General features: G+C 38.2%; 1 protein-coding gene across 4 annotated transcripts in view; it reads left to right on the forward strand.

Annotated features, from left to right (window-relative positions):
* Nucleotides 1-26,009, forward strand: part of MAP2K4 (mitogen-activated protein kinase kinase 4) — a 110,327-nt gene that overhangs the window by 6,095 nt on the left and 78,223 nt on the right. For 2 of the 4 annotated variants that reach the window (XM_081115820.1, XM_081115822.1), the window contains exon 2: nt 4,734-4,766. The exons of the other annotated variants lie outside the window; for them this stretch is intronic. In XM_081115820.1, the coding sequence (XP_080971946.1) occupies nt 4,734-4,766 (33 nt within the window). The remainder of the gene's footprint in view (nt 1-4,733; nt 4,767-26,009) is intronic. 4 annotated transcript variants of the gene reach the window in all.

Genomic DNA, 26,009 nt, shown 5'->3' on the forward strand with positions numbered 1-26,009 from the left:
AGGGCTGTAGCAGCCATGTAGAGAGCCCTGGCCAGATGGCTCGGTTGGTTGGAACGTCGCCCCTTATACCAAAAGGTTGGGGTTCGATTCCAGGTCAGGGCACATACTTAGGCTACAGGTTTGATACCTGGTTGGGGCACATACAGGAGGCAACCAATTGGTGTTTCGCTCTCACGTTGACCTCCCTCCCTCCCTCCCTCCCTCCCTCCCTCCCTCTCCCTCTCTCCCCCTTCCTCTCTAAAAATCAATAAAAAAAAAAAATCATCGGTGAGGATAAAAAAGTATATTGAGAAAAATGTGGAGAGTGGGGTGGAGTTCTTCCCTTTTAACTGTCTTAAGGTGACTGAGAATGAAAGGAGAGGGAGGGACTGGTTTTGTGTAGGTTAAGCTGGTCTGGTAGGGAGGGTGCCACAGTCATTGCTCACCTGAGGGAGAGGCCAGGAATGATGATGACTATGATAATATTAACCTGCTTTATTCCAGGCTCTGTGGTGGACATTTTAGATATATTGCCTTATTTAATCATCACAGAACACTTTTGTATATTACTATTCTATTATACAGATGAGAGAGTTGAGGCTTCTAGAGGTTAGATACTCTCCTGAGTGTACGAGGCTTCATTGAAAAGGCTTGAGGCCCTGGCTGGGTGGCTCAGTTGGTTAGAGCGTTGTCCTGATAATCCAAGGTTGCAGGTTCGATCCAAGGTTAGGGCACATATAAGAGTCAACCAATGAGAGCATAAAAAAGTGAAACAACAAATTGATGTTTCTCTCTCTCCCCCTTTCTCTCTCACTAAACAATTAATTGAAAAGAAAAGGCTTGAGATGATAATATAGCATTAAAGTTACATCACCAGAGTAAATATAAATAAGGTAGTCATTGGCCACAGGGAGGAATAAGAACTGTCATATTTGATTAGTATTTATAAAATCATGAATGGTTCTAGATGATGCCGACAACCTGGAGTTCTTAAATTAAGGTGGCTCCCTTTTAAGTGTGAGAGAGGTGAAGTCAGGAAAGCTAAAGAAATAACATAGCAGGAAATAAATCTTGTGTGGCTCACTCTAACTACAGTGGACATTTTGGACAAGCTTAGATAAATTCTTAGATGTTAGAACCATAATGATGTACTGTGAGTAATTTTGCAGTCTAAGACACGTGCCAAAATTTTGAGGTTGAAGCTTGAAGGTAGCAAATGACTAGACTCTTCATGCTTGTGTCAGAGGGAAGACTTGGTGGCTTGGTCTGTGGGCGTGACCCAGTAAGGCAGCTCTGATTTTCTTTACATTGGCGGGGTTCGTGTTGTGTTCATACTCCATTTTCAGTAGTACCCAAATCCAGGATGCCCAGGGAACCATCGGAACTGCCCCCCACCCTCCCCGGATTATACGGTCAGCGCAGGGGAAGGGGAGCGGGGGTAATGGCGCTGCCCACGAGGGCCAGTACTCAGGCAAGATTAGGTGTGGACACCCTGTTTCAGATTCTGAGATAAGATTATGCCTGTTTAAGTTTCCCACTTGGAGCTAGAACCCTGGTCTCCTGGAATTCTTCATTTCATTTTCTGCTTTACCAAACACTGTTTGCCTTCATGTTTGCATGTACTTACACCCGTCCTTAAGCCTTTTAAACTAACGTGGGCCTCTCACTTTACTTGGTAAATACAGCCCATTGTAGGTTTCAGGTATGGCCAAGTCAAGGGATCTCGAGACAGGCGAGAGGGGGAGACTGTGGGGAGACGGGGGAGAGGCCTAGTGAGAAAAGGGAAAGCCCCTCGTAGCGTCTTTCTTTTGTAGGCTCACCAGCGAGCACTCTGCCCGGCACCTTTTCTTTTCTTCTTCTTTTTTTAATCCTCACCCAAGGATATGTTTTTTTTTGTGTGTGTGTTTTTAATTGATTGGAGAGAGAGAGAGAGAGAGGAAGGGAGAGGGAGAGGGAGAGAGAGAAAAGTCAACATCCATGGGTTGCCTCCCACACAGGCTCTGACCTCTGACGGGGGTCAGACCTGCACACTGCGTCGGGCCCTGACAGTCTCCTGCGCCCGGCAGTGCAGGCAGATGCTTTAGCCACCTGAACCACACAGCCGGGGTGCCTGGAAGCAGGCAGAACGAGACTGAAATTGGAAGGGGAAGATCATGTAAAAGTTAAGTCCCATGGTACTAGTAACTCACCAGGATAAGAAAGAGTGGGGCATCTAAGATTTTAAAAACAAATTGGTTACTAGCAACATATCCCGGAGATGCAGGACCTCAAGAACGTGAGTGGAAAGAAGGCATTTAGAATTTTTGATAAAAGGAGACCTCAGAAATTGAACGTGAATGAGTAGTAATGCACGAATTGTAGCCTAGCCACAAGGCTGTTTTTCATGAAGTTGAGGATAGTGAAAGTTTCCTTCACCATTACTCTCCCACCTTTCCCGTGTACTCCAGTGCTCTCGGTCCCCTGCGCCCTTCCCTGCTCTTCGCATACAATGAGCTAGGGCAGCTGTTTGGTACTTTCCCAAATCTGTACTATAAGCACCAACTTCTGACCTCTGCGGGTTCTTTTTCATATATACATAAAATCTCTTTATATATATAGTCTCATATATATATGTGTATATATATGTATATATAGTCTTTTAGAGGTGTAGAAAGATTTAGCTAAATAGCTTTTTATCTGATATATAATTGATAAGATTAAATGGAATTCCAAGGAAAAGGTGAGCCATTATGTTCCAGTAAGTTTAGCCCTTGCTTGCCTGGTGGACTCTGGGTCAGACAGCAGTTGGGAAGTCTTTTTCTGAGGGAGAAATAATGCGGAAATGGATGCTGGGATGAGGCTTAGACTCCTACCTGGTTACTTCATCCATAATTAGGTAAAAAGAGCAAGTCTGTAGTTATGCTTTGATAATTTCACTGCCTTTTTAGCTACTTGCATTGATTCTGTACTGGCAGAACTTCAAATTTTGAGAATTTTTAAGTGCTTATAAAAATGGGCTTAACTTCTAAGTGTTAGAGCAGTAATTGGTGACATTCTAACATCCTCAGTTACATACACCTTTAAAATTTGTTTCTATTTATTGTGCTTTGTTCTGTAACTTATTTTTATACAACCGTAAGTATAGATCCAACTCATTTTTTTCATGCTTTTCAAATTTCTTTTTCTTGCTCCTTTCCCCATAGGTACTATTTTATTTACCTTTTCTCTCACATTTTGTTTTAGCTACCTAATAGCAGCTGTTGACTGTGTTTAGAGCTAAAAAGACAAGAGTAACTATTGCATTAAAATTGTTTCAGTGTTTCATCAGCTTCCTCTCTAGTTGTGGAATAGGTGAATTTTCTCTTTCTTCTAGTGGGAGAGGGTGGGCGACTGGCTTCTGAGCTGTGACTCAGGCTTCCCTGAGCTCTATCCCAAGCTGATTCCAGAGGAGCCAGTTCTTTTTCCTCCTGACCTGTGCTCTGCTCATTTGTTCGATAGGAGGCTGGCTAGTTTTTAGTTGCTTAGGTTTGTAAAATCCATGGCTCTTTGGTTTTTTTTCTTTCTGAAGTCTTGCTGCTGCTCGTCTGGTAGGGCACATACTGAGCTTCAGTGGTAGTGTCTGTCTGTGCCCTGCCCTGCCTCCATGAGGTCTCCATTCCCACTTCCTCCTGTGTTGCCACTTGTGTCATTAGGTAGTAAGCAGTGGGTTATTTCTGTGCACCAAAGGTACCTTCATGTCAAGTAGCTACACTAGCATTTTCCAGGTTTTCTGCATTATAGGTGATACCTTTATCTTCTTAGAATCCCAAGCATTTTGATAACTAGATGGGAAAGACTACTTAAATATTCTTTAGTCCTGGTTCTTTTTCCTACAAATTTAGACTGAATTTGTATAAATACAAGCTTGAGTGATAGTCATTCTAAATTTACTTTTCCCGTTTTGTTCCCCAAAGCAGTAATAAACACAAATATAGGTAGACTACTAAGAAAACCAGCTCTTCAGCCGGTGAACTAAGTGGGTGAAAGAATATTTTGAAAAGGCGTCTATTTTAAACATCTTATTTTACTGGGTGTATTTTATAAAAAATTACATCCGCAAACACTGTATGCATAAGGTACAACCAGATTCAATTGGATTTGGAAAATGTGTTCATGTTTCTAAGGAGAATTCACAGGTTTCCTTATAACTAAAGTCCTGCTCTTATCATATCTAGGGACATGGTCTTTTTAAAAAATTTTATCAGGCCTACTCTAGAGGAATTTCAACACCTCTTCAGTAGCTCATTTTCTTATCATTTGGAGGTAGCTGATTAACTAGAAAATGTTTAGGTTTCACAATTTATGAACTACTAAAGTTTTTGAATCATAGGTAGTAATCACTAGTAGTTCTAAGTCAGTAATTTGAGTTAATAAAATAGCAATATTCTGAATTTCTAGATTGAAAGAATTGACAAATATATCTTAAATAGTACTCTTAGCTTCCAAGGGTAATAGCTATTCTTTTTATTGTGTAGATGTGAAAAATAAAGGTAAAGACAATGTAACTCTTAAAATTTAAACTTGATTTCAGTTCTATAATAAAGTACATCTATATCAGAAAAAAGCTGAATTATTAAAGAAATGTGTGCCAGTTGCATGCGACGGTGGGGGTACATGATTTGAACTGCTCTTAAATTAGTTTATTCAGAATGTAATATAAAAATGCCATGTCATGTTCTAATTTTGGTTTGTTTGATTTGCAGTAAATGAACTGGAACTTATCTCTTTTACTTTAGGCTTTCAGATAAACTTCTGTGAAAAGGCACAAAGTAAGCTACACATTTTATGATACTATGCTGCTTATTTTTTCATATCCATCTTGGTACTGGGAATGTGTCTACTGTTGTTTTAACTAACCAGCCATGGCAACTTTGCATTGAAAGAGCTTCCATTTTTCATTCTTTTTCCAAATGTAAAAAAAAATTGTTATGTTCTTTTCGTTTGAAATTGAAATAGAACACGTATTGAAGTATTCAAATGTGTATGGGTTTGGAAAGATTTATATATATATATATAGATAGATATATTATCCCCCAAAATTTATATACACACTTTGAGTACTTATAAAGGCAGTGTTTATTAAAATACAGCTCATTTGCAAAATGGAGCTGTCAGCTGTTAAAGTGTGTCTACATTGTTTTTGGGACACCCTGTATATTCAGCTGTATATAAGTATAGAAGGATATATTAGCTTTAGAAAGGTGTGTGTGGGTATAGGAAGGTATATATAAGTGGTCATGTATAGATAGTTACAGAAGGATGTACATAGGTATTTGGACTTAACTATAATTTAAGTCACAAGTTAAGGAAAGTTCACTTTGAAGATTGTAGTGCAAAAAGCATATAACTGTATTAGAGGTCTCATGCTTTAAAATTAATGTATTTAAACCATACATATAATGCATTTTGTTATTTTTTCTTAAAACAACGCTTGTTTCTCCTGCCTTCCCCAACCTCCCAATATAGACTAGTGTATTATATTCGAACACTAGTCTTCATAGAATACAGAGTGTGTTTCTATTAAAAAGCAAGATTTATAAAACTAAAACAAATGCATCTTAAGCGTACACATCACTGAATAAAATGCAGTTTAAAAAATCCCAGCTCAAGGAGACTGTTCTCTAGTTAACATAAAAATATCCCAAAGTAAAATATAATTATTTTCACCTCTGCTTATTTATTCATAGAGTGGGGAAGCATGATGAGCACTTTCTACATATATTCTTCTTTTTCACTAGTAGCTTTACTGAAATACAATTGATATATAATAGTGTGTAAGCCTAATGTGTGTAGCGTGATTTGCTACGCTTCTGCATTGTGAAATGGTAATAACAATGGGTTAATTCACACTTCTGTCACCTCACATAATTAATTCTTCTGTGAACATTTAAGATTTATTCTTTTAGCAAATTTTAAGTATATAATACAATATTATTAAGTACGTTTTTGATCCCCTGATATGTATCATTCCTAAGGAAGTTAGTTCAAAGGAAACAAAGTTTAACCTGAAGAAAATATTTCTGTTTTTAAATTTTCTAATAGAATCAAATGCCTCGTTTCTATTGGTTGAACACTGTGACTTTGAAATGTAGTTGGCAAACATTTATTTATTGAGTGACTCACCCATAATATAAATACATAATTAGTAACAGAGTGGGATACCTACACCCTGGGATAGTTTCTTTAACTGGCCCAGTATTATTACCCTTCTCTCACTTTACATTAAAAACAGTGTATGGGTGCCTCAGCTGCTTAGAGCACCGTCCCCATACACAAGGTTGTAAGTTGGATCCCCGGTCAGGGCACGTACAGAAAACAACCAGTGAATGCATAAATAAGTAACAACAAATCTCTCTCTCTTTCTCTCCCCTTCTCTCTCTAAAAATCAGTAAAAAATAGTGTAAAGTTTCCTGTCCATAATGAACATACATATATATATGTAATGAGGTTACAACTTGTATTTTATACTATCTTTTAATTTTAACATATTAATAGGACAATTTTTAGTTTTCATTTACCTTTTAGTATAAAATATTTCTGTTTAATATTTAATATAATTTTTAGTTTTTATATATGACATCAAATCTAAAGAAAAATGCTGAGGGTTTTAAAATTAACAACTGCATATGCATTGTTGCCCTTTTTTTCTAACTTAGACCTATTGTGGACATAAAACAACAGAATGTACTGATTTTATTAAGTTTAAAATGAGTATGCAGTGTCTGTAAATAGCTTTGTAGATAGATTAAAAATGCCTTTAGGTCCTGTCCCTTTCCCATTGCTATAGGAATGGTAGGTTTGCAGTGTTGCCTACTGTAATACGCAGGGAAGACTAACACAGGAGCACATATATTCCCACTCTGATGCTTACTTTGGGTTGCCTTCACTACCTTGTCATGCTGTGACTCCTTTCTCACGTGTCCCTTTTTATTTCTCCCTCTCTTTGGGAGTCGTCCTCTTTATTTTTCTGCTTTTGGGATTCAACACAGTAACTTATACATTCACTCACAAAGCACATATTGAACACCTGGGTACCATAAAGTGAGGAAGGTTGTTGTTATAGAAATGAACAGAGTTGTTCCCTGCCCTTAAGTGTTCTCTTAGTGCAGGGGACTAGAGTTAGTCCTGCTTTGATTTAAGTGCTCCGCTATTCATCCTACAGATTGGTTAGTAGCAGAGCCCACCGTGAGGTGGTGCAGGTGCAGATGTGTACTGGGCACCGTTGCTCTGCTATTCCGTCATGAGAGAGGACAAGCCTGAAGAGCGCTGTGGGTCTCATGATAGCTGCTTCCTGATTGGAGACTGTGACTCAGATCCAGCAACGGGCCTGTCTGCTGTGGAGCTAAGCAGAGCTGTCTGTGCTGGCTGAGACTTTTGTTGAAGACTCTAGAAAAGGGAGCACACATATGAGGAAGGGTTGGATCTGCTTTGTTGGTAGGGATGGCGAGCTCTAAGTTGACAGCATTTATTTTTGCACTATTGGTACCTGTATTTTAGGATAAATTTTCACTTGCTTACATATATTAACACTTTTTGTTAAAACTGGTCCTGTGATTGACATGACTTAATTAAAACTGCAGTTTTGTAATGGTTGCCAACAATCAGTTTTCCAGTTTGCTCTGGCATATAGACATTAATTTTATGTTAAAAGTGGTAACTCATTTCTATAAAAATAGAGGGCTTAGCTCAGTTGGCGTGGCTCAGCGGTTGAGCATCAAACTATGATCCAGGAGATAGAGGTTCGATCCCCAGTAGGGGGCGTGCAGGAGGCAATTATGCAATGACTCTCTCATCATCGATGCTTCTCTCTCTCCCTCTCCTTCCTCTCTCTGAAATCAATAAAGATATATTAAAAAAAAAAAAATAGAGGGTTTGAAATTTCTAAAGCAGCATTTTCTCACCTGTTAGGGCATACTTTAGTGTCAAAATGTTCCAATTTTTTTCTAAGGGTGTTTCAGAATTATCATAAACATATTTAATTCATTAAAAATAATTACACAGGGTGGGCAAAAGTAGGTTTACTTTTGTTCATATGGAAAATAATACAATAATTAATTAATAATACAAGCATAAACTTTTTCTTGTTCTCACAACTGTAAACCTACTTTTGCCCCACCCTGTATATCATACAGCAGTTGTGGGGGGCACGGGGCAAAGGAGTTAAAAATTAGATACTGTTAAAAGTCCAGTAAGCTTGACTGCTGCTGCTTCAAAAGCTAAATTCTCCATCATAAATCAAAGAAACTTGTAAGATAATTTTGATGACTAATGGAAGCTCTCAAGGTTTAATTTTCCATTGTTTGACTTTCACGTAGTTTTTGTTTTTTATATTGCCATGTCACTATTCCACTCAGTTTATTATAATTGCCTGCTATAAGTTAGTGGAGTTTTATTGGAGATGTGTGTGTAGGTATTTACACACACAAATAGTGTGAGATGATATATTTAATTTTGGAACCAGATTTTTATAGAAATTCAATAAAAATCCACTTTGCATCTCATCCTTTTTATCAGTTATAGTCTGTGCATTTATTTGCTTTTTGGTTTTCTAAATATATGTTTAAGATGATATATGTTTAAGATAATAAGTAATAAATAAGTTATAATTATTTTTTAAAAGTATTTCTTTTAACACTGTTGGATGATTGAATTTTTCTGAAGTCTGAATGTAAAATGACTGAAGGGAAGACATTTTCTACGATGTAGAGCTACATTTAGAAGGTTTATTAAGTCATCACTGACCATTTGAAGATGATAACTTTGTACTTGTAAAGATGTTTATGTGATTTATGACCAAGTTTGAATTATCGTATCTCAGTGACTTTAATGGGCTAACTTGTAAGCACCGTTCTTTAGAATACGATTTTTACTTTGCTTTATAATACCAGTTTTTTGAAGGTGGTAATAGATTTGCCTAGGAACAAAGTTTTTTGAGAAGTTCTTTTATAAATGTCAAGTTTACCTTAGTGTCCAAGCATTCTGATTTTTTATTTCTATGGGAATTGTGACCCATTAAGGATCCAGGGGCATAGGAATTCTCCTCAGAAAATGCCTAACAGAATCCTTGCCCATCAGAGTGAGCTTGGGTAGCACTTTGGCAATCCTCTGTTAATAGTTCAGTTTCACACAAGCTCTCTTCACAGTTCCCCCCTGTACTGCAGTGTATTTTTAGCCATGGGCTATAGAGTTCTTGAATGCTAAAGACAAGTTTGGATAGTGTTGAATTTCTGTAGCTTTGCCTTTTACACTTTTGGTAGCTTTAAAAACTTTTAGTGGCTTTAAAAATTTGTTTTATTGGGAATATTTGCATAGCAATGGGATCTTTATTTAGAAAATTATATGCTCTAGAGGAAATTAGATTGCAGGTAGGGATTGCTTTTGGTCATACTGCATGTCAGAGTATTTGGAGGAAATGGAAGTATCCTAATGATAGGTTCTCATTTCATTGGGAAACTGTTCTTTTAAGTTAAGTATCCCTAATAGTTTTTAAATTGGTAGTAATGAAGAGGAAACAATAAAGAGGAGGAAGGATGTTTATTGAATCTTTACAGAAATTTGAGTATGCCATTGATAAGTTTACTGACCTGATAAGAAATGTCTATACAAGGTGACCTTTTGCTCAAGAGAGTATTTGACTTTTTTGGAGGTGGAGTATAAAAAACCAGGGGAGGTAAGGAGTGGAGGACAGAGACAAGCCATCCTTTATTTAAAATTAAGACCTTAGAAATTTCAGCTGATTAAATTTCCAATTTCCCATTTTATGTAGTAAAAATCTACACCCAGTGACTAAAATTTTATCATTTAGAATTTTTAAAACTCAGCTAAGATTTTCAGCAGTCCTAAGAAACAGAATGACTGCATTTGTTACTACTGGAGTTTAACAAGGTTTATTTAAATTTATATAGATGCCGCAGTAAGTTGAAAATGAGACTTTTGTGGGATTTGCCGTAAGCCCAGCTAGCATCCAGTATATTCATCACTGTCTTTGTGGACCATGGTGAACTGCCATTGGAAAGTCCATCTGCTTGGGAATGGCTTTGATACTAATTAAATCCCAAGAATGGTAGTAGTGGTATAGGCAGAGTCAAGATTTACGCAGTCCCTTTATACATTATGCCATTCCAAGGGGAATGTTACCGAATTATCTTTTGCCTTGGATTCTGGCCTAGACAGATGTAGAAAATGAATTTACTTGGGTTCCTCAAATGACTTGTGTGTCTGGAAAACAGCTGATCAAGATGCATGGTCTGGAGACTTGGTAGTCAGTGAACAAGGTGGCATAGCCATGCATTGCATGGAGACAGATTTGTGTACGCAGACTCTCTTTAACGATTTGATGCTTTTAGCAAAAAGATTTATGTCCCTTCTGCTTTCTTTTACTTAGGGCTGGAAGAGAGAACATTATTTAATTTTTAGAAACTTTTAATTATAGAAGTTTTCAAACACACACAAAAGTAGAATAGTATAATGAACCCCCAGTGTGCCCTATAGTATCAACACTCGGCCAATGTGATTTCATTTGTTCCTTCTCCCGCCACCTATCTCTCCTGAAATATCTTAAAGCTGATTCTGATTATCATTATTTCATCGACATGTCTGTCAGACACATATCTTCTAAGTGATAAAAACTCTTAAATACATAACCTCAATACCATTATTACACCATTAAATAAATAAAACAATATCGTATACCACTCCATGTTCACATTTCCTCGTTTGCCTTAAAATGCCGTGTTTACAGTTGATTTGTTCAAGTTGATATCTCAACAAGGTCCACACAAGTTGCACTTGGTTGATATATCTCCTAAGTTTCTTTAGATCTAGAGCAATTTCTTCTTCTCTCCTTTTTTCTTGCCATTTATACATTGAAAAAGTTAGGTCATGTATTTTGTAGCATTTTGCAAAAGGCTGATTATATCCTTTTAGTAATTAGTGTGGCACATGTTCCTCTTTGCCCTGTGTTTCCTGTTAATTGGTAGCTAGATAGAGGCTGTATCACAGAGATTCAGATTTTGGGGGAAAACTTCAGAGGTAGTGCTGTGTTTCTGGTTGCATCACATCAAGAAGCAGATGATTTCTAGTTGTCCATCTAATTGAGTTTGGTTAGTGGGTTTAGGTACTGTCAGTGTGATTCATATAGGCTAATGTTCCTCATCAGCCTTCACCTGATGGTTTGGCCACCATCAGTGATTTTTGTCTAAATTAATTATTTCATTAGGAACTGATTAACTTGTGTCCCCAAACATTTGTGGGCTCTGCAAATAGTAGCTATAGTCAGCCAAAAAAAGTTTATGTTTGGGGCATGCTATCGAATGCAAATTATAGAGGTAAGCATTGATCATCTCTGACTTAAATGTGGAATTATGTGTATATATGCACACATATGCAAAAACATTTATTGTGATTTTCTGTACTGGACAGGATAAACTGGACATTTATCCTTAATACCCTGGAATGTGAGTTGATCTGTTCTTTAATCAGGGTTCTTTTTAACATTTTAAAATCTCTGAAGACAATGAAAAACCATGCCAAATAACTCTTGACATTTTTTGGTGAAGCTGTAGAGCCAGTGGGTATGTGTGACCAGTTTTGTTAAATTAAGATCAATTCAAAACTGGTATAAACTTTGTTTATTAGTTTATATTCAGTGCTCAGAACGCTCAGTTCCTTCGGGGCATTACCTTCGCAGTACTTGGGATCCAGAATTAGTCATCAAAAGGCAGGCACTTTGGTAAGAATGGAAGTAAATATAAGTTCTCATTGAGGACATAAAAATCCTGGTGAAATCCTTGTGTTCCAGTGAGCAGTTACCTTTTCAGTGACCAGCATATTGTCCAGGTGTAATTATCCACCCTTCAGTAGTAACAGTTTCTTAACCGGCTCTCCTTTTTCAGTATTCCTGTTGAGTCACCTATCTTGTAAATAAATTATTATTAAAGTCTCTCCTTCATGATATTCTAAGACTGACTTGATCTTGCACAATTTGTAAATAACAAATTAGAGAAATTTCAGTCACAGTATTCTCATGTACTTATACATTCAGGAAGTAGATAGGATACAACAGACCCTCTTTGAAATTTACTCTTGATCAATATTACTTTATTCTAACTTTTTAAAAACTTCAATTTCTAGAATCCATTTATGGGCAAACAATAGTACTTACTTGTGGTCACTGTGAAGTGAAAGTATTGTTCACATCTTACTGATTTTTACATTGCGAGGTAGTGTTCAGTGCAGTCCAAAGAGGCTGTTCAGATGCTGGTGAGACGGGTCTAATAGCGCTGCGGTTACTGCTTATACACACACAATATGAACTTCATGTAGAAGGTGCTTCCACCTCTGCTATTTGCTTTGGTAGTAACACAGTTGGGTCTGAATTTAAATTTGGATAGCAGATCATTACTTTAACTTTCTTAGAAAGATATGTAGCTGAAATGGAAAAAGTTGAGTATACAAAAGATTGTCATGTCGTACAACTTGAGACAGTTAAAAATAGCAAATTATCTTTTTAAAAGCCCGAAGTTGGCTGACTAACTCATGTGTTGTGCGGTTCTATCAGTAAGGAGCAGTTTTCTGGTTAAAGCTTCTGGCTAACCTTTTCAGAGAACCTATATCACTTCCAGTTATACATATTTTGATTGAGAAAAAAATGAAGCAACAAATTAGATCTACCAAGAAATACAGATCAAACCCCCAATTGAGATGTCTGAGTGAAAACTATTTGTCCTAAAGTTGTTAAGTCAAAAACTTAAGCTTGGATTATTCACTAATTCAAGAAATGTTTGAGTTGCTGTGATACTCCAGGTGCTATTACATAAAGCGCCCAGTCACTGGACTTCTGTATCTAATTTACTGTGGTCAGAGTCACCCAGTGAATAGCAGGTTCTGAGTGTGAAGAAAGCATGGGTTCAGTGCTCACTGTGTGCCTGAGAAAGAAAGGAGTTATTTTATAGATATAGTTAAAAATTACGTAGTGTGCTTTTTTGTGTGTGCCCCTCCTCTGCAGTTACTAAGTTATTGCTAAACTATTGATGGTGCTTTAGCATTGGGAAGTCACCTTTGAAATAAAGCTTTACTTCTGCTTTAGGTAGGGCAAGCTACCAGGACAAAGCTTGTATTCCACTGCTTCACTGCAGTAACTAGCCCACTAGCTCAGTGTTTGTGTGCAGGCTGTCTTCAGCCACAGATGGTCAGTAAAATTGAGCCTTATTGTCATTTAAAGGTGCTATTTAGGGGTAAAAGTTTACAGGAAGGCTTTCCAGATTATCTTAATTTAATTAAAATATGTGCAAAATGTTGTGTATGAACAAAGTTGATTCCTTCTTTTGCCTTTCTGAACTCCTAAGGACACGTGGTGAGAAGCAGGGTTATTACAGGTAAAGTTTTATATGGTGGTGTGAATTTTTTGCTTTGGGGATAAGGTAATTGGGTAGTAGGGTGAGGGAGGCAAGTGTTCCCTGGAGAGTGAGAGAAGTCAACTTAGGTAAAAAGTTAACTATGATCCATTATGGAGCCAAACAGAGAGGAAAAGAAGTGAGACCCTGTGCCTGACTTTCCTGGGTCAGCACAGGGTGGTCATGTGTGTCCATTCTTTGCTTCAGAAAGACCCTTATGAAATCAAGAGTTTGCCTGGTATAGTATTTTAAGCTTGATAATCCTTGATAATGTTATATTTGTTTATAAATCAACTATTGATATATGATAGAGAAAAATATATTCATAAATGATATCTTTCCACTTTATCTCTAATTGCATTGGAATATTTTTAACTTGTTTTTAGGCTTGCTTATAGATTTTGATAGTATAAAATATCAATTACAAGTATTAATGGAAATAAAAAGATTTGTTTCTTGAAACTGACTTCTGTTGCTTTTAGAAAATCTTAATATTCTTTACTTTCCAGTATTCCAAATGTTAACACTCAGGTGTTTTCTGACACCAAGTGAATGTCCAATAGTTCAATTCTGACACTATCTACTTGGAGTTAGTATAATATCTCACAAGTTAAAAGGTTTAGCCCCACAAAACTTCCGCTGCTTCAGCTCTGATTGCAAATGTGCCCAGGTTACCCACATTTCTGCTTGGCTGTCTACAAATTAGAGGGTTCCCTTGATACCCCCACCTCTGCCTCCCCACCACCCCACCCAGGTTCAATTATTTTCTAGAACAGCTCACAGAACTCAGGAAAACACTTTATGTATGTTTACCAGTTTATGATAAAAGATGCAACTCAGAAACAACCAAATAGAAGAGATGCACAGGTCAAGGTATGGAGGGAGAGGTGGTGCAGAGCTTCTGTGCCTGCTTTGGGTACGGCTTTCTCCTAGCGCTTTGACGTGCTCACCAACTGGAAATCTCCCCAAATTCATTGCTTAGGGGTTTCATTACCTAGGCAGGATTGATTAAATCTTTGGCCATTAATGATTGAACTCATTCTCCAGCCCTTCTCCCCTCTATGGAGTTAAGGGGCTGGGGCTAAATGTTATAACCCTCTAATCACTTAATTGATTTCTCTGGAGAGCTGGCCTCATCCAGAAGTTTTGTATGGTCTCCCCTAACCCCCATCCCTCATTAGCATAAACTCTGGTTTGGTTGAAAGGGACTTGTTATGAATAACAAAAGACATGCCTATCACTTAGGAAATTCCTTGGGTTGCTTGAGACTAATACCAAATACAGGTTTCCCCGCCTCTCAGAAAGTAGAGAGTTCCTGTGAAACCTTTCCTTAGCTGGAATGGTGTAAAGGGAAGAAGCAGTTATCATGAATTTATATGGGAAAAATTTTGAGTGTTCCCAGGCCCATATTCAACTCTTGTCTTTATTTTGTTTACCACAATCGAAATGCTTAATTACATTCAGTTTTACAACAAACCTAACATCCTCACGAACTCTCTTAGGCTTTTCTGATACCTTAAGATGCACAGAATAATTGAGATAAAGCACAGATGCTCTCAGACATAGTTCAGAACTGTGGCACTTGATGCTGAGATGTAGAGTGTAGGGAAGGAGCTTGGCGGGACCACTCTGGATGCTTGAGGTACACTTCCTCTGTAATGTTGTTGGAGAAATGCGTGGATGGTCTTTCTTCTTTGTTAGTGGGAATGGGGTTCTTGGGGTACCACTGGAATAAGCACTTCCGGGTGCCCACACAGGAGGGTGAGATGTGGTAGAAAGCTTTATTTTCATAGAATTACATCCTTGGATTTTCAAAGTCCCATTTCCTTTAATACAGTCCTGGAAGATGTGCAGCTGGGGATTCAGTGGACCTAGAAGCAAAGCCAGTGTCCAAAGTTTCCTTTCCATGGTGCAGTTGAGTCTGAAACAGTATCAGGCTTTTTTGTGTGGGGTCCACATGGCCGTGGGTCACGTGGGCGCATGCAGGTGCGTGAGGGCCAGGAGCCAAGAGGGCAAGAGCACAAGAGGCGAGCCAAGAGAGCGAACTTCTTTGTTTAGGAGATGACATATCTCATCTTCCTGCGCTTACAGTGGCCTCGCCTACTCTGGCCAATGACCTGTTCCCAAGTGTGACCAACACGGAAGTACCTTCTCTGTGTCACCCAGACTTTACTGGGCATGCGTCTATTCTCCCCTGTCCAGTCCCTTCCCCCAGAGATCTGTGGGGAATAGACCTGGGGAATGTTAAATTGCAATTCCCTGGCAAAGCTGCACAAATGGCATGCCTATACTATTTGGCCCTCTCATTGCTCCTTTCCAGTTATTAGTAACTGGGTTAATTACAGTGCTATCAATAACAGCTTGCTGCAAATCACTGAACAGTATTTTCATTTTTTGCCCTTTTTGTAAAAGCCAAAGTCGTCTTTGAATTTATTTCAGTTAGCAAAAACAGGTACTAATGTCGCTCTTTAGTAAAAGCCAAGTGACGTAATACAAACCTTTAAAAAGCAGGTCTGTATATTTTTTGTTATATCACAGAACTATCTATAGTAAAACTCCCTTGCATACAATAGACCCATAGCTTTGAATCTGTAAGGTTTCTAGATGGGCTAATCTACAGTTACCTGGAAAGATGTGTGGGTACCCAGTATCATTTTGTCCAGTGGGTGGTTGATTTTCTGTTGTGAAAAGGATCTACACGCCCTATCTCCCAGGACCAAAGGAGTACCTTCATTGTGAGGCTAAATTGCCTTTTTCTTAAGCTTGCTTTATCTTAATCTACTTGCTAATGAAGTTTATGTAGGGCTGAGTATAGGAGAGTTAATTATTATTGGTGGGAATCCTTATTGGTATTTTTGGCTGATAAGGGAAGAAGTTAACATGTGATGAAAGTCTGGGTTTGTTGTGCGGTTGGTAATATGATTCTACCTAAACTTTTCAAGGAGAAGTCAGATCTGGTTGTTTTGGTAGCTCCTTAGTTGAGTTGGTGCTTCTGTGAATACTTTACCTCTCAGCTGAAATATAGATCTCTGTAGCCCTGTGTCCTGGAGCTGCTTATTAGAGCTCTAGGTCAGTGGCCTTTGGCCAAGAAGTGTTTTTCTTTCATTGTGTTGTACAGATGTTCTTTTCTTCAGAACATCATGACACACATAAAAAAGGTTTAAGCACTGATTGAAAAAATTCTGATGGTATAGTTAGAATATATGGTTAATGTGCTTATTTCATTTATGAGTGGTGGAAAGTTACAGTGGTAATGATAGAATATTGTGGGGTTTACCAAGCAGGAAAAATTAATGTGACATAAGCCCAGTGAGCAGTTGGTTCCCTGTAAGAGTTCAAGTGTGCTGATCTGAGAATATCTGCTGTGTGATTTCAGTGCCTGCCTGTACAGTGAGGTCAGCTAGAAGCCACTGTATGGGCTCTGGAGTACTGATGCAAATCGGAACAAGCCTTGTGACTTTTCTTGACACAGTTTCTTTCCTAAGTGTAATGTGCCTTGTCCCACTAGGAAGATGGCCACCAAAAAGTAAGAGTCAGTTATGTGGATAGTTTTCAAGAAATCCAATATTGATCAGACAGTAACTTAAAACTTTGAGGAGCTAGTTAGAATGTTGAGGGGTCTGATTGGGAGGCAGAGGTCAGTCTATGGCCTACACGTCACAGAAGAAGAGATCACTTTGACCATTCTGCATAGAAACTTTTGTTGGAGTTGACCAACGTAGCATTTGTGTCTCACTTGTCTCCATGGGGCCACTGTGGGTATGTTCACAAATTTGAGGCTTAAGAACATAAATGCCTTGTGTATTCGGCTGAGTTTGAGGCATTACATGGATTTAAAGTGTTGCGAGCACCTGGACAAGGTGCTGAGTAAATTTACAGACTTGCTCACTATAACCATTCCCTTTTCCTGACTGGAACTCTGAGCGTCCTGTGTAGCAACAGTGCTTCTGTGCGAATGGAATGAGTGCAGGTGTGTAGCAGGGTAGGCCTTTCCTAGTAAGGGTTCTGAAGGATGGTGGCTTGCAAGAGAACTCTAAAGAAGCTTATCCAATACAATCACCCCCACAATGCCACGCTCCAATTATTTTGCAAGCACAGCCTTCACAAAAATCTAAAAAGACTTGGAATTCCAGTTACACAGCCACCTAGAGAAGGTTCCAAATGGAACCCAAAAGGTGACTGCCATTACTTCTCTAGGCCTCCATAAGATTGGTCTCTTAGAAAGTTCTGGTATGAGTTGCAAGGAGATTCTAACTAAAACAGAAAACATAAATGCTTAATGAAGAAAAATTTAACACAGAAAAGTAGAAAAAGAAAAAAATTACCTGTAATTCTAGCACCTTGAATTAATCACCAGTGATATTTTGGAGAATGACCTGTATTATAAATTATGGTCATATGTGCTTTTACTAAAATGATAATTTATTAGACACATTCCTTACTGTCTGATTTTTAAAAAATCTTACCACTTATTAACATTTTCTGGTGTCAATAGTCATTTAAATTTTTTTTGGTGGTAGTGTAGTATTCCAGTTACAGATGTTCCATAATTTTTGTAACTAATCTAGTGTAAACATCAATGCTTTACCTTTATTTGCATATTCTGTAACTTCCTAAAGGGTAAATTCTTAGGAATGGAGTTACTGGGTTAATTGTAAGGACATTTTGAGGTACTTGCTAGATACTGTCCTCTCAGAAAGTGGACCAGTTTATATTCATTTTGGTAATTTGTTTCATCATTTGTCTATTTTCATTTGTTTACTGAACAAATGTTAAAGGTTTATGTGTCTGGTATAATTCTAGGCATTAAGGTGCATGAGAAATATGCCCCCCTGGAGCTTATGGTTTGGGGGGGAAGGTAGAGATCAGGTAACCACAAAGAGATGTAAATGTACAGCTGCATTACAAGTTCAGAAGCAACCACTTGCCTCTTCTGCCTTGTTAACATTGATGTTACGATTCTTTTTATGTATGTGTGGTATAAAAGGCAAAAATTGAATTTAAATTATTTGGATAACTAGGACAATTTGATCTTATTCATGTTAATGGTACATTTGTAGTCTTTTATTTGTTAATTACCTGTTTATGTTCTGTGTTTATTTTCTAATTGAGATATTTGCTATCATGTCCATACGTAAGGCCCTTATATTCCCCTGCCCCTCCCTCAGTTTTTCATTTCAGAAGGTAGTGACTTCACCTGGGACTATAAAGTTCAGACAGAGGTGTTTTCTTTTTGCCCCTCAATGAATCTGGGTCCTTCACAGGAGAATTTGGGACCATTGAGATCTAAAGCCAAGATTCTGCTCAGCAGAATCTGTTTGATTACACTTTCATGACTGTGAGGACAAGCATCTCAAGCCCTGTTTATTTCAGTAAAGCCTTGACATTTGGGCTGTGTTGGTAATCCCAGCAGGGTCTTCCTGCTTAACTGGCCCCCTGTGTATTTTTGAGAAGTTTGGACTAATCAGGACTTAACCAATTTAGCCTGAGGAATTATATTTGCTTGCTGGTGGTAGACATCTGGCTCAGTCTGATCAAAAGTGATGTTGGTTTTAATTAATTGCTAGCTCAAAAGTGTGGCTACCTATAGAAACCCATAATGATATTTTGCATAACTGAGTTAAAATTCCTGGTAATCACAGAGAGATTCATATAACCATGTCAGTGAGTTGCTGGTTAGCTGAATCAGAGTGAAGTATCAAATCTGAGTTTCTAATACTAGGTTTGGAAGGATTTCAAGGCATATTCTGAGCTTCATTCCATGAAATTTACTATGATAGAAAAGAGTTAAAACATTTTTTTTTCTCGTTGGAAGATCAACTTGGGTGCAAATTTGGGGGTTTTAAGCCCACAAACTCTCCCTGAAGATGTCTGTTAACCAGACAAGAGTCTCATAGTGAAATGTAGTCTGTGGTTAGTAAAATGCCTGTTTTTGCCTTTGTCTGGAGTCTGTAAGTACAAAGCTGCACCCTTCACGAACTGATAGAGGAATAACAGACTCTTTGATATTCCAGGTTTAAAAAACATTCTTCCTACCCAAGGAGAGGACTCTGAGTCATCTGCTAGTTAGGAATGCTGACAGTGAATTATTTCTGTTCTTTCTTTGGCAGCTGAGCCTCAGGTCCAGGCTTGTGATGAGGAAAATGTTTAACATTGAGGAAGCATTGACTGGTGTTAGTGACTACCACCCTAGTTCCGGACCTGCCACTGTAGACTTCAACATAACTGATGATAAAAGCTGGGAAACAATGAGTGACAATGTGGCTAACACTGTCAAACATACACACTCACTCCTTTACTCCTCCCAAGGCCCCTCTGAGGAAGGTAATACTAATTTCCTTTGTCAGGAATGGGACTGGGGCTGAGAGGTGAAGTCACTTGCCCAGGTGTGTAGCTAGTAAGTAGCAGAGCTGAGTTTCAGAACTAGGTAAACTGGCTCTGTCACTCCATGTTGTTTTTTCTGGTTTCTAATTGAGCACCATTGGAATGCTGGATTTAGGTAGGAATAGGGATTTTTATGGGATAGTACTTTAAACAAATCTACAAAGCAAGCTGAATTTCTTTCTTTCCTTGTTCTGTATTTTGTTGGCTTAACATGTATCAGACAAATTACTTCCGGTTTTTTTCTTTATAGAGAATTTAATAAACTAACTTTTCAATCAGTTTTAATGCTTATAACTAGTATCATAGTAGTTATCCTTTTTCATAGCTACTGTTTACCAGCCATTGTAATTTTAAGGTATAGTACTCCTCACCACAACAGTGCTGCCAAGTAAGGGATTGTTTTTATCTTGGCTTTACAGATGTGTAAATGATTGTACTGTAGAAATGTCCCTGTTTTTATCCCCAGTATTTCAGTGGTGATCATTTAGCATCTAGCAGAAATAATTTTCTTTCCTATTCCTATCCTTTAGCCCCTCTTACCACATTCCTTTATAATTTTGGCAGGGTGCCAAACAAAACAGTCTTTGAGGATGGGTCAGCTACTTTATCTATCATTTTTTCTCCACTGCCTGACACACCAGCTTGTGTATAATTGTGATATTTCTGCCCGTATGGCTATGTAAATTATTACATTGAACTTTCCCCCAAACCCATCTTATACAGGAGTGTTAAAATGTGTTAAAGGGGGCTGTTGGCATATTAACTTGTTTTTTTAAACAAACTCAGAACAATTCAGTTTCCAAAATGTTTAGCTGCATGGAAGAATAACAGCGTTGTATTTTATTGACGGGAGTTCCAAGTTCCAAGTGGAGTTACAATTTTTGGAAATTGCTCACTGTTATGTATTAAAGACTGGACGAGGAGAGGGGCAATATAATATTAGCGGGTATTAGCTCATTCATTACTTGGAATGCCTGAGATTGCAAGTTGAGGACGGAGCTGACAAAGTTTTCAGTTCTTCTGTTCCAAGTTTGACCTCCTCCCTCTCTTATTCTCTTGAACTTATGAAATTCATTAGGGCAGTCATTACTGTAGTCATTCAGGCAGAAAAGGAAATGAAAATAAGTTCTTGTCTACCACCTTAGTTCCTCATTTCTGAAATTGTTTGAATATAAAGTTGCATAGTTAGAATTGTGTGTTCCTCATTTCATAACCAGTGATTATAAATAATTATTTATAAAAAGTTATTCTGGATTCTCTTTCTCTTTTGAAAACAAGGTACTAAGAATTAAAGCCAAGGGAGAAATGAGAATTTAAGGCAACCGCCATCTCTCCACCTTAGGTAGGATGCTTTGAGTACTTGCAGATCAGTCTCCAATATTCTTGAAGATATTATGAGTGACTTGTACATTGTACTTCAGGTTCTCACTTCCTGCTATGTTGGGTTCCAGGGAATTCCCTGTGGTGGTAGTGGGGGTTCCTTAAGAGGGACTGATTATTCCTACCTAGCTCCTTTGGCCTGTGAGTAGTGGCTAAAAGAGCAACTATTTAATTTTCATGATTCTGTTAGTTGAGTGGTACTTCTGCTGGTCTCACTTGAGCTCACTCACTTGTCTGCATTCAGTTAGTAGGTCTATTGGGGCTGAGTAAGCTCAGCTGGGATGGCTGGTATTTCTGGACCTCTTGCTCCCTGTGGTCTTTCATTATCAAGGAAGCTAGACTGAACTGCTTTATGTTTAGACTTGGTAGCTTTCCAAAAGGGTGAAAGTGGAAGCCACAAGGCCTCAAGGCTTAGCTTTGGAAGTCATTAAACATCTCCTCTGCTTGCTGTATTTTTCTGATCAAAGCAATTCCCAAGGCCAACCCAGATTCAAGAGGTAGGGAAATCGACTTTACCTATAGATGGGAGGAGCAGCAAAATCACATTACAAAGAGGTATGGACACAGAGCTGTGGATCATTGGTGACTGCATACTATATTTTTGTAATCTACTATATAACCCACAGTGATTCATTATTAGTATTATATCAAAAAGGCCATCCTCTAGAGGCAGCTATTACAATGAAATTTATTGCCATAAAGTTCAACCATAAGAACTTTGCTATTTACTATTTCAAATTTGGTGAGATCACTGGTGTTGAAATTATGTAGACTGACTAAAATATTTTAGAGATGGTCTCCATTCTTACGGGTTGGGTGGAAGGATTCTGATTCTCTCACTCTGAACATAAGGGTAAATGAATCTTACTTTCCTCTGATAAAATACAAGAAAAGAAGCCCACTAGGTTGTATGAGAGGGTAGTGCAATGCTGATTAAAAAACAATCTAATAATTCTAATTCAGTAAGTATTTGTTGAACTGCTGTTTTCTAGTTACCTATTACAGGTGATTTGTGGAGCTCAAAGATAAATTAAGATAGTTAGACATATAGAACAGAAAATTGTTCACAATTTGATGATGGGAACAGCCTTGAGGAGGAAGGGAGAGGGTTACAAGGTAGACCTAATGTAAACATAGTATCTCTCTGAGGACAGGCTGGTTTTGGAAACTATAAATAATGCTGCTTCTTAATGAATAATGAGGCAATGACACTCTTTCCTTACCTGCAAAAGGTGAAGGAGAGATGCTTGTGGTAACCTAGCTTGCAGAGAGTAGAGTAGTCATCTTCCATATGTGAGTGGTAGACTCTCTACTGTCCTTGGCGAGATCTTTGGCCAAGGTTGAACTCAACTATTTTGTTAGCTTAGCTGATTTTGAAAGTGATGTTACAGGTTTGCATTGCTTGAGAAGGTACTGGAGGGAGAGCATTCAGGGCTCTTTATCATCTTGCTTAAGGCCAAATAAAGCTGAAAGATACCTTCCTTCCAACTTCACTATTTTGTGAGCCTGTGAGATGCTCTGTGGTCAGAATTACAGCAAAAGGTATTCTTAGGCTTTAGTGAGTATGGATGTGCTTGGGCAAATTCTTCAGTCACGGTTCTGAATATCCTTGAAGATCCAGTGGTTGGGAATGCTGCTCTCATGCGAGCTCTTGAGGAAGAAATTGTCTTAGATGATGTGGACAGGTTGTTTAAATAGTACTGGGTGCTCTCTTAAGGGAGAGCTTTGAAACCAAAATTTGAGATTGGTCTTCTCAGTTTTTGGAGTGGCTGAGTAGAGCAGGAGGCTGCTAAACCACCTAGGCCAGCCTCTGGGCTAGCTGTGATTCTAATTTTCCCAGTGTGTCAAACAAGCACCCTCATTTTCAATATAAGTCAGAAGATGAAAAAAGTTAGTGTTGCCCTAAAGCGGGGATGGGGAACCTTTTTTCTGCCAAGGGCCATTTAGATATTTATAACATCATTTGAGGGCCATACAAAATTATCAACTTAAAATTAGCTATGGAAAAAGCTCCTAAATTTATTGAATTTCGAGTCCCACCTGCGGTTGCCTTGGCAGGGCCAGACCAAGTGATTTTGTGGGCTGTAGATGGCCCATGGGCTGGACTTTCCCCACATCTGCCCTAAGGGATGTAGTGGTGCTTTGGAAACGGTTTTGGATGAGGAAGGATATGTTTTCCTTATCGGTCAGGGTCTTGGCTGCAGACAACAGAAACTTACTCTAGCTATTTCAGCCCACACTTGAGCTGTCTGGGGCTGTCCATGTCCAATTTACTTCCTTATTAATACACATTTGAAAGCACTTTCTACATAAAGCACTGAACTTAGGTATTAAGCATGTAAAGACAATTTTTTCTCTTAGGAGAGAAGATATTCTCTCCTGCCATGTAAATAATGTAAGATGTTTGATCATGCCTGGTTTCTATCCTGTTGTAGATAAAGGGGAGATCTGTTAATCTCTGCTGATTGGTTAGGAATTTATTAGGTGGAGACAGTCTCACCAAAGGGGTAATTATAATCACAAATTTATGATCTATCTTGATCAATTACTTGAAACTCTGTTGTACTAATATTTTAATTCCTGTTAGCTTCTAACAATCTCCACAGGCCTGTTATGGTATAACTTCTTTCCTTATACCCTTTTCTTCTTGTGGAAGTTGTTGCAGGCTTTTGAAAAAAATTCATGTTGTTCTAATGTCTCTTTGTAGTTTTGTCATTAAAAATATCTAATACATGGCAACAGGTTTCCTTTAGGGTTTAGTTTTTGTGACCTTTGAGAAAGAGAAGTAAAGATGAGATAGACCAGTCCTAAAGAGGTTCTTAGAGAAAGTTAATGGGAGGAGAGATGTTTAAACAAATATAAAAGGCCCATGCCTACAGGTCTACAGGGAGCCTGGAGTACCCTCTCTAAAGTATTGTAGAAGTTGCCTCTTTCTATCCTTCCCTGATTCTCACCTTTGATTGACTTTCTGGGTTGTTCCTTTTCCTCCTCAGCACTGCCTTGTGAGTTAATCTTAAACTGATCATCATTTGAAAAGTTGGGGGGCACTACTGAGAACAGGGCATGTAACTTGATCTTACACTAAACCCCCTGGCACCAGCTTTAGGCTCTCAGTGGTCTCTGCTTAAAGAGGCTTTGAAGTTTTATGGAATTATTTAGTGTGTTTTGCTAGTGAAACATCAGAATATATACTTGGATAGTTTTCAAGATAGTTGAAGATGTTTCTGAAGTATAGAGTGTGTTTAAATCTAAATTTGCAGGTTAAGTCACATTCCATTACACATGTGCTTGTTCATTTTTGCAGTAAATGTTCTTTGAAGACCCCAGTTTATTTTTGTATACATGTGGCTACAATGCTGAAAAAGAATGTGTGTATGTGTATTACATATTTTTAATTGTAGTGATAGATTTTGTTTGCCTGCAGAGGTTAGCTACTGACCCCTTAAATTGGGCTTTTGAAGAAAGGACCAATTTTGGTGTTTTTCTTTGGATAGTTATCACAATGATTCTTTGTTGTGTTGTTGTCCTGCCTTTGATGTTTGTCCTTTATGGTTTTTTCACCATATAGAGATCATGGGTGATGTACCCGGGGGGTTTCAGACATAATTCACATGACAGGCGGTGTTCAGCTTTTGATTTGGGGTGTTTGTGGGCATTGAGCTTATTCAAATTTATGATTGAAAAAGTTCTTAATTTTATCTTCAGAAACTTTGCTACATAAAGTAATATTCATAGGTTCCTGGGATTAGGACCTGGTATCTTTGGGGTCTGCTATAGTCTGCCTTCTGGCCCCCAAATATTCACATCTGCCCCACATGCAAAGTACATTCACCCTACAGGTCAAATCCAGATCTCACCTGGACATCATCAGCTCAACAGCCTGAAATCTCACCACCAAAATCATCTAAAGCAGGTATGGGTGAGACTAAGTACAGTCCATTTTGACACAAAATTCCTCTATCTGTGGACCTAGAAACAAGTTATCTGCTTCCAGGATACAGTGGGGGTCAGTCATCGGATAAAATTGAAGGAAGAGAGGAGTCAGCAGTCGCGAGCAATTAAAAAACCTAACAGGGCAAAGTCCACCAAGTTTCAGGGGCTGAGAACAATCTGCCTTTAGATATTTCCTAAAGACAGATTTCCAAGAAGTAAAAGAGCACATTTATTTTAAAATTTTTCTTATATCAATTTACTTTTCCACCAACAGTGTATTGTACTAGTGATTATTTTACCTAGTCGCTTTGATCAATGTTATCATTAAAAATTTGCATGCATATGTATAAAATAAAACCCCTAAACTTTGACAATTTCACATGAACGGAATTTTTAATTGTTTTTGGTTAGTGAGTGCCTTTCATAATTTTACTTTACTATTTATACCCTTGCCAGTTTTTCAAATTTTCTTGATTTGTGTGATGTTTTTGTATATTGGGAGCTTTTGATTTTGTATTGCAAGGATTTCCCTAAGTTTTCATTTTCAGTTTTTAAAGTTTTTTTGTAATATACAGAATTTTCTTTTCAATACAGCCATATCTGCCATTTTTCATAGAGTATCTGTTGCATGTATAGTTTGAATGTCCTTCCTTACTCGCTGTCAAATAAACATGATTTTCAAGAAAATATTTGGTACCTGAAAGGCAAATTATGTGGAAAACTGATGTCATACTGTGCTTACTTCTGAAAATGATGTGTCTGGTCTTCGGAATTCACATCCTGTAGAAGGCCCACTCCTGAGAGCTGCTGCGGAACCCTGGCCAGGAGCTCTGTGCATTCTGCAGTCTTGTCCAGCTAGTGTGCACACTCAAACTTTCAAACCCCATCGGAAGTACCGGGCTGAACAGGTTGAGCTCTCTA

This window comes from Miniopterus schreibersii (genome assembly GCF_964146895.1).
Source record: "Miniopterus schreibersii genome assembly, chromosome: 16".
Taxonomy (NCBI): domain Eukaryota; kingdom Metazoa; phylum Chordata; class Mammalia; order Chiroptera; family Miniopteridae; genus Miniopterus; species Miniopterus schreibersii.